Genomic DNA, 19,340 nt, shown 5'->3' with positions numbered 1-19,340 from the left:
ACTTTTCTTCACCATATCCTGCCTCCAGCTTGAGTATTTTGCAAAAGCCACTTTGAGAGGTACTAATCTAAATCTTTCTCATCCTTCAAGGCTCTCTGGGAAGTCTTTCTGGATTGTTCCAGCCCATGCCACCCTTCTGCTTTCCCCTACGGTACCGCAGCAACTCCCACCCAGCAGTCCCTTCAGAGCAGCTATGGGTAAGGGACAGGTGCCCCACCACAACAATGCTGGATGGCTTTGGGTAAGTCACTTGCCCTTTCCAAGCCTCAGGCCTCTCCTTTCTGAAGTGGAGGCACAAGCTCCTGCTCCCCAACCCTCTGTAATCATTACTGCATCCCAGAGCAGGGCGTTCAGGAGAGCTTCCCTGCTGCGGTCACAACTGCTCTCACTCAGGAGCAAGCCAAGGAAAGTCAGCTGGGCTGTCCTGTGAGCAGTCCCCAGCTCCACGACCCAGAGTTGTCAAATCAGGGTTGGAAAGGTCCTTCTACAGCACCCCACTTTACCCACGGTAAACTGAAGCCCAGAGAAGTGAAGTGACTTACTCAAGGGCACCCAGCAAGTGTGTGGCCACGCCAAGGCTGGAAACCTTGTTTCCTCCTCCCAGTCAGGTGCTCGTCTCCCTGCTCCGGAGACACATGGGGGTGGAAGCAGAGGGCTTCCACTCAGGCCAGCAATGCAGCCACCCCATCCAGGGCCCCTCAGCTCACTGTGCTAAGTCTAATTCTAGCCGCACACACTCCAGGAGGGCAAGGCGCAAAGGCAGTCCGTGTATACTGGGCTCCTGCTATGTCTTCCCATAGTCAGCAGTATATGTGTTTGTGAAATGACAATGCCCACTGTGCCGGGCATTCTTCGCGCATCGCCTGCAAGGGAGGCGTCATTGCTCCATCGCACGGATGTGCAAAATGGGGCCCACAGGTGACAGGACTTGCCCAAGATCATACAGATGGTAGGTGGTGGAGCTAGAATTCAAACCCAGGCATGTCTGAATCTGTAAGATCCACATTCTTCTCTCAATATCAGGTTTTCTCACTCTGTTGCCCAGGCTGGAGTGCAGTGGTGTAATCTCAATTCACTGCAGCCTCCACCTCCTGGGTTCCAGTGATACTTGTGCCTCAGCCTCCCGAGTAGCTATGATTACAGATGTGCACCACCATGCCCAGCTAAGTTTTGTATTTTTTGTAGAGACAAAGTTTCACCATGTTGGCCAGGCTGGTCTCGAACTCCTGGCATCATGTGATCCTCCCACCTTGGCCTCCCAAAGTGCTGGAATTACAGGCATGAGCCACTGTGCCAGCCAAAATCAGGTTTTCTTAGAGCAAAGATCACTCAGTCATCTAGGATGGGAGGCAGGAACAAGCCACTATTCAGAGCCCTCTTTCAAGTAATGGATGTTTTTAGGTTGCCAGTGGCTGGAGGACCCCCTGGTATCCCTTCTTGGTCTCAGCTAAGGCCTTTCAAGAGTTCCTTGGGCCTAGCAGGGCGGCCAGTGCTCATAGAGCTGACAACCTGTCTTTCTACCCTGCTTCCAGGGCCCCTCCAAGGGTGCTGTGGGTTGGCCATGCTATGACTGACCTCGGTGTGGAGCAAGTGGTAAGACTGTGACTTCTACTCCTGAATTTGCTGCCCAAAACGGAAGTAAGACAGTAACTTTTTCCATCACCAGGAAGGAGTGAGTTGGGCCTCTGGGGTGAGGGACCAACCAGCATCACTCACAACTGCAGTCACAGCTGAGGGGGCCTGGGGGCTGGATGGCCGTGAGGCCTGGGATTGGAGAGCCAGGCAGAGTGCAAAGGACATAGGTCAGGGCAATGCAGGGGAAGCGCAGAAAGACAGGAGGGTTCTGAGAGTGATGTAACCAAGCCTGTGCAGAGCAAGTGAGGAAGAGCAGCCAGGGAAGAAAATGCAACACCCTGCGCTCACCTGTGCTCAGCTGTGCTTCCCTGAAACAAGCACAGTGGCTGCCACTTACAGAGCTTTGCCAAAGCTGGGGCACCTGCTTTAAGTGCGTGCAATGAAGTCCTAACAACAAGCCCCTGATGCAGGAACTATTACTAATTATCCCACTTCAAAGGCAAGGAAACCGAGATTCAAAGAGATTAAGCATTGTGTCCAGAGCCCAGTGCTGGGCGGCAGTGCTGGGTTCTGTCCCCAAGATCTCCCTTCCAGGGACCCAGCCTCATTCAACTGTCAGCCTAGGAACTCCTGACCAGGGGACTTCATTCAGCTGGACATAATGAGAGAGTGGCTGTGCAAACCTTTTCCAAAAGGTGCTAGAAGGACTCACTAACTGTTTCTATTGATTGCTCGGAGATAAGGAAATGGGAGGAAAGAAAAAATTTTTACCCCTCTAAATATTTTACTTGTTGAAATATGCCTTTAATTTTTGTTATTAAAATCTTTACCCTATTTTTTAAAAAGGAAAAGGGTTGCTTCATGTCATAAATCTCACTTCTTAAAAATTCTCTGTATTTATTTATAAAATAATTCTTTTTTTTTTTTGAGACTGAGTCTCGTTCCATCGCCCAGGCTGGAGTGCAGTGGCACGATCTCGGCTCACTGCAACCTCTGCCTCCCGGATTCAAGCGATTCTCCTGCCTCAGCCTCCTAAGTCGCTGGGATTACAGGCACCCACCACCACACCCAGCTAATTTTTGTATTTTTAGTAGAGACGGGGTTTCACCATGTTGGCCAGGCTGGTCTCAAACTCCTGACCTCAAATGATACACCCATCTCGGCCTCCCAAAGTGTTGGGATTACAAGCATGAGCCACCGCATCCGGCCTTATAAAATAATTCTTGATGTTGAATTATTGCAGCCATGAGCTTCCTGATTAATTAACTCCTCTAATTTTACTGGTCTAGGAAATTAGAATTGGAAAGATTAATTAACAAAAATAAATTAAAGCAAGTTCTTAGAAGACATTAGCGGATCTACAAGGGCAGGGGAAAGAAGTTTTTTGAAGCTTTTCCTGTTTTTGACTATAATCTTTAGCATTGATTGTTGCTTTCTATGGTCTAATCATTAGGTGGGCAAGAGTGGCATCAAATTATTTGAACAAAATTCTACAGGATTAATTGTTTTAAAAGCCACTTTCCAAATTAAAGTGATTACATATATGTGTGTCTGTCTACCTATATACATTCAGAGAGACAGAAAGAAATTAGCCACTATACGATTTATATCTCCAAGGGGAGAATCATGATGGGAGGGCTTTTATTTTCTAGAACCTATATTTCTATAATATTTGACATTTTACAATAAGCTTATATTACTCTTGTAGTCAGAAGAAGGGGGAAAAGAAGCAATGAAGATTTACATGAAAACAAAAGTTAAACTGTTTCTAAAACAAAGAAAAATGAATTGATTGGGCTTGTGCCCCTCCACCCTCTAAACTCAGAGCTCCTTCTCTAAGGAATAGGAGGGAGGGAGGACAGAAAGGTTCCAGTGATTCTATGGGTTCCCAATTGTGCTCCTCAGGTCCAAGGGCTCCTAGGCCTCTGCCTAGCCCAGATTCCATTTGAACAATGGGTTTCAAATAACCCAGCCCCAGGGGGTCTCCAGGATTCAGTCCAAAAATGGGGGTCTGCAGAGTGGGAGGAGGAGGGGCGGGGAATCAGGGATTCTGAACTCTCTTGCAGGGCAGTGATCTAAGGACTTGGGGGTCATAGAACAAGAGGGCCAAGCCCCATGTCAGCCCTTTCTAGTGGCTCACTGTCCCCTCCCTGCCCCTTCTCACACTCCGAGGACAGAATTGGCTCAGAGGAAGAGGCTTTCACAGGAACAAGTCTTGCGTAACAAGCCCTGCTCCTCCAGGATCTATAATTGATGAGGGCGCCGGGGCGAGAACCTTGGGCTGGACCTGCCAAGTGCGGGGGCAGCCTGAGGACTTGCAGAAGGTGGTAAACAGGACCAGCCCTGGGCCTCCCATTCGCACCAGGAGCCAGCGCCTTTCAGGACGGAAGCCCCAAATCTGGGCCCAGCTGGAGCTTTCCTCGAGTGTGATCCAAGAACATCCTGGAAAATCATCGGGGGGCCAGGGAACCTAGCTATCCAAGTAGATCCCAGGCCATATCCGAGCTAGGATCAAAGATCAGGGAGCCTTCAAATGTCTACTCTGAACCAGGTCTGTGCTAGGCCCTTCACACCTGGGTTTGCACACCAGTCCAATCACTTACTAGCTGTGTGACCTTGGAAAAGTTGCTTAACATCTCTGTGCCTTAGTAGCCTCATTTATAAAATGGTGCTAACAGATACCCTACCTGTTAGGGTAAAATGAGTTAAATGAGTAAAGCACCCAGAAGAGTCCCTGACACACAGGAAGTAATAGATAAGTATTCAATGATAAGCAACTTTTACTAGCTGTGTGAACTTAGGCAAGTTAGTTTGCTCCTCTGAGCCTCAGCTTCCTCATCTATGAAATGGAGCATTACCATCCACCCTAAAGGCTACAGTGAGAATTAAATGAGATCTTGTAGTCAAGGCTTAACACACAGTAATGGTTCTTATCATCCTTGTTTATTCCTAAAAATCCGGGGAGCCTATGACCTGCTCTGCAACATTCTCTGACCTGGAAAATCACCCTTCCTGTGTATATGAGAACTCTCATATTTGTAACCATGTTAGACTGTCAGGTTATGCCCTAAGAAACGGTGACTAGGACAATATAGATTAGCAAACACCTACTCATCTATCTCATCCCTGAACCCCTCTCAGAGCTGAGCACTCCCTGGGATCCCACGTCACCCCACCTGGAGGCAATAGATTAACTCTTTGTGAGCCTGCCAGTCTCCCCAACTCCTCAGGACACTCTCAAGGGCAGGGACCTACCTTCTTCACTTGGGCACCCCAGCACCCATCACAGGGCCTGGCAGAGTTAAGGAAACACAATCCTGGTTTGAATATAGCTTATGTGACCTCTCTGAGCCTCCAGTCTCATCTGTAAAATGGAATTGGGATTACTTACCTCCCAGGACAGTTGTGAGGCTGAAACGAGACAACCTACATTCCCAGTACCATATCTGCCATAGTGTAGCAACAATGAGCTGGTGCTGCTGTTATTGAGGCTCAGTAAATATTTGTTGAATGAATGATGAATGGAGGATGATTGAGAATACCCACCCAAAGATACAAGACTTGCCCAAAGTCTCACAGCAATTACAGGAGGTAGCCTTCCGACCTGAATCCCAATCTCTCTGATTCCTGGGCAAGTGTTCTTTCCACTTCTTGCTCCAGAAGTTGCAAAAAGACCTGGTCGTTCTCCAGCTCAGGGGCCTGGGTCCCAAACTTCTTACCTCTCCTTCTGCAAGGTATCAAGGCCCCAGAAAGGGCTGTGGGAAGAAGGCAAAGCTGGACACCTCAGCAGGAGGAGCTCAGTGCAAGGAGAAACTGGCACACAGGGGGCTCCAGGGAATCCAGCCCAGCCCTGCCCAGCCCTGGACTGCGGGTTGCCAGGACACACCCTGCCCGTTGCTATCTGAATCTCATTGGTGCTTTCCCATCATTCAATCTCTTGTGCCTCACCAGGGCAGACAAGGTCACTACTCCATTGACATAGATGATCCTGAGGTCCAGAGAGGAACAGTGACTTCTCTAAGGTCAACACAGCACATCAGCAGCACAGACAGGCTTGGACCCTACCCTAGGACCCTGGTCATTAGAGGTATGTTGGTTTAGTGGAAATAATGCTAAGAGTCAGAACATCTGGGTTCCAGTCCTGGGTCTGGCACCAATTCGCTATGTGACTCTGGGCCAATTGCTTAACACTTTCTGTGTCTCAGTTCCCCTTCTCCCCTGGTAAAATGAGATTTGGACTCTGACATTAAGGCTCACCTGGCTGTGAAAGCCTGTGATCCCCTTCTCTATCCTGACCAAGGAAAACCCCAGCTTTGTAAAACTACAGTGTTCCATAGCCCTTCCAGATGGCCAAGCCCCACACAAGGCATTTCCCAGCCGCCCCCACACCAAATCCTCTCCCAGCCCTGTAGGGCAGGTACAACTGGCTCTTAGGTAACCAGAGAGGAAAGGGAGGCTCAAGGAGGTCAAGTGGCTTGCAGGAGGTCACCAGCATATTAGGGTGCAGCCTCTTGGAGCTCCCAGTTTGGCTTTGCTCTGCCCCACCTGGCTAGGAGCTTGGGAAAAGAGCTCTGTCTTGGTCCAGACTCTGAAGAGTTCAAGTTCAAAGGGGATTCTAGTGAACAGAAAGAGGGATGTGACTAGCAATGCCCTATTAAATATGTCACATGGGGCCCTCTGTTGGCAAGGCCTTAGGCATTAAGGGGTACCAGAACAGGACTAGGCTAAAGCTCCCCGGGGCCTGCAAGAACTGGATTTTCACCTCTGGCCCACTCCTCACTGTTGGGGCTAGGAAGACAACACTATGAACTTACAGGGAATTTTCTTCTCCCCATTTTAAGATAAGGAATCAGAGGCTCAGAAAGGCAGTGTGGTTTGTCCAAGCTCACACAGGTGGAAAGAGGCCAGGATTTAAATGCAACGTTGGTTGACTCCAAAGCCTGACCCCTGATCGGTCTGCCCACTGCATCACAAGGCCGAAAGATAGATGGGCCTGAGTGAGCCCTGTTACTGATGCATCTGTCCCTACCGCTCAAGCAAGGTGGGGCCCAACCCACCTTGTACTTCAGGCCAGACTTGAAGTATCCTAGGAAGGTGGCCGACTCGAAGCCCTGGACCTCACGGTGCTGCACGGCCCGGCCATTCAGGTAGTCATCCAGCTGCACAGTAAAGATGGCGGCCGCCCCACTCTCATCCTGGCTGCACTCATTGCCTAGGGGACATCAGAGCAACATGAGCCTGGCTTTCCAGAAGTATCCCAGACCCCTGGGGAAGAGGAGGAGGAGGAGGAACCCCAGCACTGCCCTGACCTAGCTGTAGAGGCTGAGAAAGCCCTTGCCTTCTGTAAGCCTCAGTTAATCCATCTGTATAATGGGACGATGGACCTCGTTTTTCTCTAAGCATCCTCCCAGCTCTGTCACATTCCCTTATGTTCATTCTCAGCCCTCCTGAGCATAAACTCAGGACTGGGAGCATCAGATCAATTCACAGATTAGGAAACTGAGGCTCAGCAAGGGGGAAGAACTTATAGCATCCCACAGCAGAGGTGTGGCAGGGACTCTGGGCTCCTGACTCAAGGACAAACTTGGGAGTGCCTGGAGCTGGGCCAGGGAAGTTGTAGAGAGGTCCAGGGTCTCCAATTCACCCACAGTTCTGAGTGTCACAGTAAGGTGTTTAACGCTCACAACACTCCTGTGAGGTAGTGCAGAGCTATCATCATGTCCACTCCACAGGGACACTGAGTGATTTGCCAAAGGACAGAACATGGGTCGGGGCAGAGTGGGGGTGTGAACTTGGCCAGGCTGGCTCTAGAGTCTCAGGGCATGAACCACCAGTCAAGGGCCTGGCACATACTAGGTGCTCAATAATCAGTTCCCTTCCTGGGGACCATGCCCCAAAGGTCTGCACTGTTCAGAATGGGGGCTGGGGCAGGGCCTGGGCAGGGCCAGCCTCACCCAGCCAGTAGTGGAGGTCGTACTGCAGATTTCCGTTCCTCAGCTGCACTGTCTTCAGGATGACGTAGGCGTCGCCTGTGAAGAAGTCTCCATAAAGGTTGGTGGGCACGGGCACCAGATCGAACTTCTCCACACGCCAGATCTGCAGGCCAGGCTCCTTCCCTGCCTTGAGGAACTCGGGGTGTTCCACCACCATGCTGTTGGGCTGGGATGAGACAGGGCAGAGCCTAAGCGGGGCAGGGTCCTGGCAGGGAGAGACCCCGGGCACGAGGGAGGGCGGTTTCCAGCACCAAGAGCATCTCACTTGAGCCTCCTGCTCTCCCCACGCCCCAGGCAAGTCTATCCCCTTCTGAGCACCCTGTCTCAATGAGTCAGCAAACAGGGCAAGAGTTTTATGCTTCAAATCCTGTGCCCTGGCCAGCATCTGTCCCTCCTACTCAGCCCATCTTCAGCTTTTTCTGGTGATGGAGGGTACAGAGGGCTCTACCTCCCTGCTCCTTTCTTTTCTTTCTTTCTTTCTTTCTTTCTTTCTTTCTTTTTTTTTTTTTTTTTGACAGAGTCTCGCACTGTCGTCCAGGCTGGAGTGCAATGGTGCAATCTCGACTCACTGCAACCTCCGGCTTCTGGGTTCAAGTGATTCTCCTGCCTCAGCCTCCTGAGTAGCTGGGACTACAGGCATGCGCTACCATGCCTGGATAATTTTGTATTTTTAGTAGAGACGGGGTTTCGCCAAGTTGGTCAGGCTGGTCTGGAACTCCTGACCTCAGGTGATCCACCTGCCTTGGCCTCCCAAAGTGTTGGGATTACAGGCGTGAGCCACTGCGCCCGGCCTCCCTTCTTTTCTTATTTCCAATTGGATGTGATAACCGAGGCACAGAGAGGTGAAGGGACTCTGCCAAGGACCTCCAACTAGGAAACAGCATAGCAGGGGTTGCCCCAGGCTCCAAGATCACAAGCTCTGGGACTATGGGTAGACCCCTCAGATGGCAATAGTAAATCTAAGGGTCCCCAGGGCTTCAGCTTGCTACCTTCCAGCATCTTCAATGGCTCTTAAAACTAAAGGGCCCTCTGAGAGCTCATTTTCCAACCCCAATCTGCAGATAGAGAAACTGAGGCTCAAAAAGGGGAGGGGACTGACCGAAGGTCACACAGCCTGTTTGCTTTTGCTCTTTGGAAGTGGAAAGATTTCCAGCATGGGGCCTGGCAGACAGCAGGCGTTAGCTCTGTGCACGCTAAGTGGGTACACTCGCAAACCGAGGTGAGCCCACCTGAGCCTCCTGTGATCCACAGGAGCCCCCTCTCCTCTCTGCACCCATCCCCATCATACCCCCAAGAAGGGTCCAAATGGCTGAGCCCAAGTGGCCTCCTGAGCTGTCTGCCTCCTCCCTCCTGCCCCGCAACACCCCACCCCCAAATTTCATTTCTTGGAAGAGGAGAAGAGGATGCACCAGGGTCTGCAGGAGGCTGTTGGAGATGAGGTGGTTAAAAATGGGGAGGCTATTACACATGCACTGGGGCTGGGGCCGGGGAGGGCGCAGGAGGGTTAGACTGGAGTCGAGGACAAAAATCAGCAGGTGCAGGTCACCTCCGGCCGAGAAGAGATCTGGTGGGAGTAAAAATCCAAGGGGAGAAGTCAGAGAAACGAGGCAGGGAGAAGAACTCAGGCAGAAGGGTAGAAAAACACGAAACCAGACAGGGCAGGGAAGACAGCAGAAAGGAGAGAAGAAATGATAGTAATGACCATAAGCAGACAGGCGAGGTCATACAAGAAAGAAGGAAATATTGGAGAAGGAGAGAGATCAAATGAGAGCAAGGAATAGTCAATGGAAGAAGACATCAGAAGAGGGAAGGAGAGAAGTGAGGCAGAGGGGAGAAGAAATCAGAGAAGGAAAAGGAGAAATCAGGAGGCAGGAGGTAAGATGTTAGAGGGGGACAGGGGAAAAGAAATCCAGCCAAGGTGAGGTTAGCTTCCTGGGAAGGAACAGCCAGGGCCCCGAGGCTCCCACCCTCGTCTGCGAGCCAGAGCCCCGGAAGCAGCAAGAGATACTTACAAAGCAACAAAACAGTTTTTCCATTCTAGACCTGAATTACTCCCCTTTTCCTAGCGCTGTATCTGCAAGAACTTACAATAGAGAGTTACTCCGGGAGCCCCGGGGCCCCCCGGGCACTCACCCGCGCCTCGGGCACCCGCCCCTGGGGCGCCCCCGCCTGGGACGCCCCCCGCGACGCAGTGGCCGCGCGGACGGGCAGCGACAGCGCGCACAGCGCCAGGGACAGCGCGCAGAGCAGCGCGGGCACGGGGGGGTGCGGAGCCATCGTGGCAACAGCGGCAGGGGACCCAGTCGGCAGCCGCGGCCTCGGGTGGCCGACCTTAAGTAGCCGCCCGCCCATCCCGCCCAAGCCGGGGACCGCCCCGCAGGGAGGGCGCGGGGCGGGGATCTGTCTCGGATCTTGGAGACATCTGGGTTCCCACCGGGATCGACCTGACAGGGCGCGGCAGCCCCTGCATCCCAGCTCCGGGGCGGAGACCCAGCACCGGGCCTGGCATACAGCAGGCGCTAGCTCTGTGCACGCTAAGTGGGCGCAGGCACGAACGTCGGCGAGCCCAGCTGAGCCTCCTGTGACGCACGCAAGCCCCCTCTCCTCTCCGCACCTAACATCTCCAGCAAAAAAAATAACATGAACTAACAGTTTTTGAAAGCTTTTCACCGAGGCATCAGCACATCCTTTTCAGAGAGGGTACAACGGCCAACCCATTTTACAGAGGGGGGAACAGCGCAGAGTGGTGAAGCAACTTGCACACAGCTTATAAATGGTGCTGCCGGGATTTGAACTCGGGCAGTAGTGGGCCTGGGCAGAACCCCCACCAGGCAGCATGCACCGCAGTACGGCAGGGCACCTGGCTCCCGTGGGCAGGTGAAGCCAGCAGGACTCAGAGGTGCGGGGCAGAACGCTCAGCTCCTGGGATAGCCCCTCCTACTTTTCTTTCCTTCTTTTTAAAATGTGTTTGTTTTTTAAAAGTCTTATTTTGATCAAAACGTAGTCACATGTTTGTACACAGTTGTTCCCTCTCCATCACATTTACCTCTCCCCAGGGGCAACCACTGCTATCTACCTCTTTTAGCTGATCGTTCAGGGTTTACCTTCATGTCTCTAAGCAAGCCCTTGTTACTTCTTGAAGTTGTTTTGTTTGGTTTCCATTTTAGGTAGTATTCATTGACTCCCCTGGGGGAAGACAGAGTTTGCCTTTCCTCCTCACTCCCAGGCTCCCTTCCCATCCCCATCCCTCCACCCTCCCACTAGAGTCATTGGGTTAGGGGAAGTGCTATCCAAACTGAAGGAGGCCTGCTTCCCACCTCCTCCAACCCCTCTCCTCCCTCCTAGCACTGCGCGGAATCCAACTGCTCCACCTCTAAGTTCTCTTTGTATCCCAGACCTCCCCTTCACCCTGCAGCCTGATGCAGTGACAGGAAAGAGGACTGGAGAGTTGGAGAGCTGGCTTTCATTCCCACCTCCACTGTGCATGTTTTCATTGTCTCATTCTTCTCATCTACTAAATGAGTACAGTAGTTGAGGATTAAATCGGTCTGTGGGTATGAAAATAGCCTGGCCAGCAGCTAGGTAAATGTGAGTTCTCCACCCCTCCCCAGAAACTATGGTCCCCCTTCCCAGCTCTTCCGGAAGTCCAGCCTCTATCTAATGAGGCTGAAGTTTGCCCTCTCCCACCCACAATTTGCTCCCACCTAAGGGGGGATGTGGTTCAGATAAAAGGCTAAAGGAACACAGAGAAGACAACTCAGGCTGGAGAGATTATAAGAAGGCTTCATGGAGAAAGGGACTTGTGACCCAGGCCTTGAAGGACAGGGAGGATGGAGATTAAGAAGAAAAGACATTCCAGGGGGAGGGGACGCATAGGCAAAGGGCAGGCAAACATAACCATATCCAGTGAATTACCAGGGGTCCAGTATGAAACACAGGGAGCAAGAGCAGAGGAGGCTGCAGACGGCAGCAGGGGTCACTGAGGCCTCTGTGCCACACTGAAGAGTCTGAACTTTGTCTCGGTGTCTTTGGGGGGCCCCAGAGGGATACCTGACTTCTCAGGGCTCCAAGTCCAGGCCTGGGCCTGCCCAGCCTGCAGTGGGCCAGCTCTGGCCTAAATTCAGAGAGCTCTCCCTTCCCCCTAGCCATTTGGAGGATGATATTATTAAAAACCCCACAGCTCCCATAGGCTCTTAATGGAAGCATAAACCAGTTTCACCTCACTAGATAAAAAATTTGTCCAAACTCAAAACACACAATGTAACAACAGTTCGACTTTCTACAGAATTACTTACCAACAAACACAAAAATGTATGTGCAAGGATGTTCACTGAAGCATTGTTTGAAGAAAACTGGAAAGGACCCAAATGTCCCGGTTAAATAAATGATGGAGCCACCATACAATGGACACTATGCAGCTGTGAAAAAAGAATGAGCTACATCTGATTGCGCCTGGCACATAGTAGGCACTCAATAACCACAGGGAGATCTCCAAGTGCAGAAAGCAATTGCACAACAATGGCTATAGTATATCTCCTCTTCTCCTTTTTACAATGGTGCCTGCTTTTGCATAAACCCTTAAAAAATCAGAGGGTAAGCACCAAACTGTTAAGGCCATTTGCTGGAAAGGGAAGAAGGAGGAAAATTTAATCCTCAAACATTGCCGTGGCTGCCTGAGGCTAGAGGAAGTGCCTAGATCACTGCAGTTGGCAGAAGGGAACTTTTCAGGGCGATAAAAATATTCTAACACTAGATTATGGTGAAGATTATACAACCAATTTAATCTACTAAAATTCATAGAACTATATGTATACTTAGTGAGTGAATCATTATGATATGTAAATTATACCTCAATATACTAGCTGAAAAAATTGTAAAAGCATTGCCGTAGCGTTTGAAACTTTATAAGTGTATATCCAATATAGTTTTGTTCTTTTGTAAAACACAAATCCAGAAACAATCCCTTTTAAAATATGCTTATAGTGATGCCTGCTCATTAGACAATTTGGAAAATTCAAACAAGAAGGAAGAAATTTTCTTAGCCGCCCAGCCCCCAGACTGAACCTGGGCCAGCAATTGCCCAGCTGAGTGGCCCCTTCCGGAGCAGTGACTCTGACCTGCATAGTTGGTGATTAATAGAGAGGCTGCTGTGGCTTGACCTTGGCCCCAGAGGCCACTGACCATCAGCCCAGGGACCACGTTAATGATCACAAAGGGCCTGCAGCTTTGCCTGCCATATAAGGGAGAGCTGGTGAACAGACCCCACCCTTGTCCTCTGGGAGCCCTCACTACAGACCCTGGAGCCCTTGCTACAGGGCACTGATGAGTGGAGGCCATGATGGGGGCAACATTGTCTTACTCTGCTTCCAGCCTGGAAGATCATGTATGAGTTCAAGGGAATGGGGTAATTCAGGTACAAGAGAAGGACCCCTAGGTGGAAAGGAAGAGGCCCGAGTGCTAGGGCTGGCTCTGACACTGACTTCCTGGTGACTTTGGGCAAGTCATTGTACCTTTCTGGGTTTCAGTGTCTTCATGTGCAAAATACAGGGTAGGGCCTGATGCTCTGACTCTAGGCCTCTTTCCTAGCCTGAGTACTCCCAGACACTGGTTGTACAACCAAATCCAGGACCTACAAGTCTCTGAGCTTCAGGGTTCCATCTATAAAATGGGCACATTGGACCAAGTCACTTCTGCAGGTCTTTCTGGATCAGACAGTCCACAGCCCCTGACTTGAGGAAGGAGGCACCGCAGTCACTGATAGCAGCATGCCACCTCACCTCTGGGCCCAGCCTGGGAAACTGAGAGTCAGGGAGGTTCAAGTCACTCAACTGGAAAGAGGTGTTGCCAAGATTCAAACACAAGTCTGACTGGCTTCAGAGCCCAGGCTCTGTCTGCAGAGACCAAGCAGGAGCTCCTAGCACCAACTGGCCTGGGCAGGGAGCAGCAGTGCCCTTTCCAGGTAACAGGCAAAATCAATCAAGCCCAAGTCAAGCCTGGCAGCCAGGAGTCTCTGGGGCAGCTGTCCCCACGACACTTCCCAGGCCAGGGCAGGAGGTGACACCGGGAAAGCCCTCTAGCCTTTCATACACCTGATGTGAGTGCCCAGGCCAAAGGCCTGGAAGATCCCCAGGCTGTGGCCACTTAGCGCAGGACTGGGTGTGGCACCTGCACTCTGGGCCACATGGCACGCAGGTCTGGCATGGTTTCTTTGATTTGGAGGCAGCCCTTCTGCTGCCAACTCAGTATGTGAGCACGTCCTGGTCTCTGTGCTTCTGTGCACCTCGGAGATCTCCTTGACCTCTGATCTCAGCTATTCCTGGGTCCTGCCCAGCTCCAGGCACACAGTAGGCAGATTCTCTGTGTCTGCCACAGGATGGGGGCTATACAGCCCATGTCCCCCTGGGGGACCTCTCCCTCCCCTGTAGTTGACCCAGGATCTCCATAACACAACCAGCTCTGGGCCCTCCTTTCCTCTGTAACCTTGGTCTCTGTATGTCTACAGGACCCCCTGCCAGAGACCAGAGGAGGTGGCCTCCCCCGCCCCTTCCATCCCCGGTCACAGTGTACAAAAAGGCCTTGGCTGGGCCTGGAAGACACCACCCTGTTCTTTTCTCTTCACTCCAAACACTGTTGTTCTTGATTTTCCAGGCAGCCAGCCACTCATGGAAAACCCTCTCTTGGAGTCTATTTGCTTTTTGGCTCACTGCTGTTCTCTGGGTCCTCCTGGGAGCACCCGCCCTTCTGACCAGGGATTTTGCTAATTGGGACAATGGTCAGTAAACAGAAAAGCCACTTATGAAACCCAGTGGAACTGGACAGGGCCTGCACAAGTTCTGGCAAGCCCTGTGGACAGGTTTGCGAATCTGGACTCAGCTCCTGCAATCCAGACCTCAGTTTCCTCATCTCTGAAAGGGGGAGAATGGTACCTAGAGCATGGAGCAGTGAGGAAGCCCAGGATGTGACGCACAGGAGCTCTCCAAAAGTAAGCACTCTTCTTTTGAGCAGCCCGTTTTCTGCACAGAGGCCTGCCTTCGGTATGTGATGGTGCGGGAGAAAGGTTACAGATTTCACGGTGAGAGGCTAGATTTCAGGTCTGGGCTGTGTAAGGTGGAGCAAGTTACCTTCCCTCTCTGAGCCTCCGGTCACTCATCTGTAAATAGGGACAGTGATGCCCAGTTGCAGGACTTTTGGGGGAACAGAAGTGAGATTGTTGGAGTATGTTGTTCAGAGCAGGACTTATTAGCAGCAGTGGTCATTAGTCTGTCTTCTCTTTTGTAGATGATCACACCAAGAACAAGAGGGTGACTTTTCAGGGTCACAAAGTCAAACAAGTGCCTGGCAGAGTAGATCTAGAACTCAGGTCTCTCAACAACCAGGCCAGAACTGAGGCCTGGGTCTCCATGAGACGGTAGTGCTCCCCATCGGGGCTGGCTGGCCTTCTCCTTTGGCCAAGTCCATCCTGGGAGCGGCCAGCTGTTGGGGAGATGGCCAGCGGGGCTTGGCTGAAGCCAACTCCAGGAGACCAACTGTCTCAGGGACCAAAGCCATGGTCTTTTCCCAGCTTTCAGAGCCAACCCCACCTAGTGCTGGGACCCAGGGCTGGACATCTGGAGGGGCCTGGCCTTGCTACTTCCTGAACCCATGTCTTGGAAGCAGCCAGATTTGGCCATGGGTATGAGCTCTGGGCCCTTCTTGCTAGGACCCACTTCAGCAGTCTGTCTCCCCTTCTCTCGGGGAGGAAATGGCCCTGAGAGGTGTGGTGGCTCAGTAGCCAGGGCTGCAAATAACTGTGTCCTAGCCCCTTCAGCACCCCGCCACCCACCCCTGGGAAGCCCAGGCACAAACACCAATCCGCAGCAAGACAGGGAGGCCAGCTGCAGATGCTGGGACTGTGGAACCAGCAGAAGACTTTGGAGAGACACAGGCTCTGCAGAGCCGCAGGGGAAGGCAGGGTCTACAATGCCCCAGACGGAGCCAGAATGAGCAGGAGAAGCCACAGGAGGCAGCTTCTTGCTCTGCAGAGGAAGGACTTTCCAAGATGAAGAAAAACAAAGACAGCAACCTTCTGTGTGTGATCGTGGGAAGAGCTCCCACCAGAAATGCCTGCATTTAAGTCCCCGGTCTATCACTTATTAGCAGTGTGGCTTTGGGCAAGTTGCTCTGGCTCTCTAAGCCTCCATTTCCTCATCTATGAAACGTGGATTATAATACTTTTTTCCTAAGGTAGTTGTGTGAATTTAATACGGTAAAGAGCATTTGGGGCTTAGCACAGTGCTTGGTACAGAATAAGCACATATAAAGGAGGCTGCTTTTATTGTTAAAAGAGAGACTTGGATAAGTTTCTATCTCTCTGAGCCTCAATTTCCTTACGTGTAAGATAGGGTTAAAAATGCCTTTCTTTTTTTTTTTTTTTTGAGATGGGGTCTCTCTCTGTCACCCAGGCAGAGTGCGGTGGCGTGATCTCAGCTCACAGCCACCTCCGCCTCCCAGGTTCAAGTGATTTCTGGCAAATTTTTGCATTTTTAGTAGAGACAGGGTTTTACCATGTTGGCCAGGCTGGTCTCGAACTCCTAACCTCAAGTGATCTGCCCTCCTTGGCCTCCCAAAGTGCTAGGATTACAGGTGTGAACCACCGCGCCTGGCATATTAAATGGCAAATTTTGTGTTGTGTGTATGTTACCACAGTTTAAAAAAAAAAAATGGAAAGACAAATGCTGGTTTCCTTCCCCTTTTCCAGAGAGATAATGAGCTGCCCAGTGGTGATGAGGTTGAGAGGACACAGGTGACAAGAAAATCGGCCCATGTCTAAGAACTCTTCAGGCCCTGGGACTCAAGGATGCTAAAAGACACATAGCAAAAAGCAAACAAGTTTGTGCATCTGGCCAGGGTCCCCTCCTGCCTGCCTAGGGATCAGATTCATCCTTCACTAGGATCTACCAGGAATGCTGAAAGCTTCCCTAGGCCAACCACCTTCCCAATGGGGACAATGAATGATGCAGGACATCAGATGATGGTGCCACATCCCTCCTGCTGCTGGCTCCAAACAAAGCCCTTCTCTGTCCCCAAGCCTCCCATACCAACTATGGCCAAGATTTCCTCCTTGCTGGGCTCTGGCAGGAAGCGTGAGCCCATTGTCTGGATGTGGAAAATCGGGGTCAAAGTGCCTTTCTTGAAGGCTAGTTGAGAGGATTAAATGAGACCATAAATGTGAGGGATCCGAGGACCATGCCCTGCAAAAGCACTCTGCAGGGAGAACTCCCTGAGAAAGACAAAAGGGGGCAGGTGCAGGGAAGAGGGAAAAGACAATGGGATCCAGGAGTGCCTGCGGAGTCTCTGTGGGCTGGAGATACCAAAAATGACCAACAGGGTGAGGACAAGTGACCTTCCAACCTAAGGAATACGAGGAAATGTACAGGGATGAATCTGGACAGAGCCCAAATCCCTACCACCAGGGAACTTGTGCCAGTGGCACCTTCTGTGGCACTTCAATTTCCTCCTCTGTAAAATGGGGTGAAGATTCCAACCTGGTGGGGTGTCTGGTAGGACTGAAGGAGCCCCTGGCACTGTGTTATTGCTACTCATCCTTTTAACTCTAATAGGTTTTATTTAAAATACTTTCCCCTCCTTTAACCCAAACAGAGGTATAGTACTGGAATGCTTTTCTTCCTTCCCCAGCTTAGAGGATAATCATAGCCAGCCAAAAGATTTAAACAAGATCCAGCACCTAAAATACAGTCCCTGGCATGAAGTTGGGCTCCCGTGTGGGTGCTGCCTTCTGTCCCCGGGTGTGCTTTAGGCCTCACCTCTGTCCAGGCACCTGCCCAATCACCAGCACTATCCTCCAAGTGCCTGTCCATGTGGGAGCTTCTAGAACCCTCTGGGATACCCTTGGAGGCAGGACCCAACCACGGTCATCCCACCAAGACAGTACATAAAGGCTGAGACCAGAGCAGAGACCAAGCTCACCTCCTCCCCACTTTATACCCACTTCTCACCCCCACACTCCAGCCACTGTCCTGGTTCGGTGTCCCCATCTTTTCCCTGGGATTATAACATCAGCTCCCTCACTCCCTTAAACTCTCCCTGAACTGGGCCTGTCACCCATACAGATTGCATCATCCCTTCCATGGACCTCAGTGCAGACAGAAAGAAGTCAGAACTCCTGAGTTCGGTCCTCTGTGATCTGGGGCCCACAAGCCCTTGCAGTCTCATTGCCCACTAAGCCCCCAACAACATCCCCTGTGTCATCGCCTCTATACAACGTCACCTGCCTGCCTCTGGGAGACCAAGGTCTAGCCTTGGCTCTGCCTCCCCGTGTGACCTTAGGCAAGTTGTTTGCCTCTCTGGACCTGTCTCCTTACGGGGCTACTGGGGCTTTGTGCAAATGAGACAAGATGAGGTAGTGAGTGCCAGGTGCCAAGAGACTCAAGAAATGTTAGCCTGCAATCCACGGCCTCCTCTTCCGCACATCCACCCCCTCCTACAGCAGCTGTTAGCAATCTACTTCCTCAACCTTAACAGCAGCAGGTTCTCGCTCTCTCTCCTAAGCTCTGGAATGCAGACGTGCTCACAGCCAGCACCAGCAGGCAGGGAGGGGAGCGGAGGGAGGACAGCTTAGAGGAAAATTACCTGGCTTTTGCCTCAGCCAACACTGGTGCTCACAGCTATCTCAGAAAGAGCGGATCTGGAGGCCTGGCAAACCCTTCCTGAGCCATGGGCTTGGCCCCAAGCCTTGACCCTTGTCTGAGCTGGTGGGATGGCGGGGGGTTACTCTGGCCACCACTCCGCTGGGACACTCCCACTTTTTGGCATCCAAAGAGACAGGGAGGAGGAGGGAGAAAAAAAAGAAAAAAAAAAAAAACAAAACAGACAGGCCTTTGTGAGGAGGAGAAACTTGGTTCCTGCCGTTGCTTGCTGGGGCCCCAGGCACCAACATAATGGAGGATCCCCAATGACAAAGGGTCCCACTGTGGCCGAGAGCCTGCCCAGTTGCCATAGCTCAAGTCTCAAACCCTAAGTACCATGTCTCTGCATCATAGAGTTTGTCATGCCCAGTGTCACATACCCTGTGACTGTGCCACGTACCAGGCCCTACATTCCTCTTGCTTTGTCCTGTGTGTCTCCCTTTAGCGGCATCCCATGCCTCTTACCCCTGGGTCATGCTTCATGCACCATGTCATGTCTATTTTGTGACAGACTCTATACCATGTACTATCTCTTGAATGACATGTCCATCATACCAGGTCCCACCCCTTAGAAGTATGTGCCATAAACCTTGTCCTGGATCTATGAATTGTGTTGTCCCTTGCTTGGTGATTCACATCAGGAAGGGGATAGGATAATGTTTAGGGAGGACAGGCTGTGAGATGGACTCCCAGCCCTATCAACTATCATCTATGTCAGCCTGTAAAAGTGACTTCCCATCTCAGTGCCTGTTTCTTCAGTTATAAAATGGAACTGATACTCACATTCACCAAGGATTAAAGTAGGTAATGCATGTAAGATGCTTAATCTAAGAAGCTGGCACAGAGTGAGTGCTTTAAAATGTTTGCTAGGCCTGTGCCAACTGTGCCTGGGCATCTGTGTTATGTCCTGTGCCCTGCGTACCAGCCTCCCATGTGCCCAGCTCCTCGGGTGTGTCAGACACTGTGCACATTAGTGAAATTCAAACAACCCCCTACAGGGAGGATAGGACTATTCCCTCTCATACAGAGGAGTAATGGAAGGGCAATAATTTGCATGAGGTCACAGGGCCAGCTGGAATGAACACAG

The 19,340-nt window shown here is 51.4% G+C and overlaps 1 protein-coding gene across 14 annotated transcripts in view; it reads right to left on the bottom strand.

The window, feature by feature from the left end:
* Positions 1 to 19,340, bottom strand: part of GSN (gelsolin) — a 123,752-nt gene that overhangs the window by 23,113 nt on the left and 81,299 nt on the right. For 10 of the 14 annotated variants that reach the window (XM_030817732.1, XM_030817734.1, XM_030817733.1 and 7 more), the window contains 2 exons: positions 7,530 to 7,734; positions 6,633 to 6,787 (listed from right to left, as the gene is read on the bottom strand). In XM_030817732.1, coding sequence (XP_030673592.1) covers positions 6,633 to 6,787; positions 7,530 to 7,725 — 351 coding nt within the window. In that variant the 5' untranslated portion in view covers positions 7,726 to 7,734. The other 4 variants (XM_030817727.1, XM_030817730.1, XM_030817731.1 and 1 more) reach the window with 4 other exon arrangements.

Source organism: Nomascus leucogenys, chromosome 8 (genome assembly GCF_006542625.1).
Source record: "Nomascus leucogenys isolate Asia chromosome 8, Asia_NLE_v1, whole genome shotgun sequence".
In the NCBI taxonomy this organism is placed as follows: Eukaryota; Metazoa; Chordata; class Mammalia; order Primates; family Hylobatidae; genus Nomascus; species Nomascus leucogenys.
The sequence above is the reverse complement of the archived record's forward strand: the minus strand, read 5'-3'. Positions and strand labels throughout refer to the sequence as shown.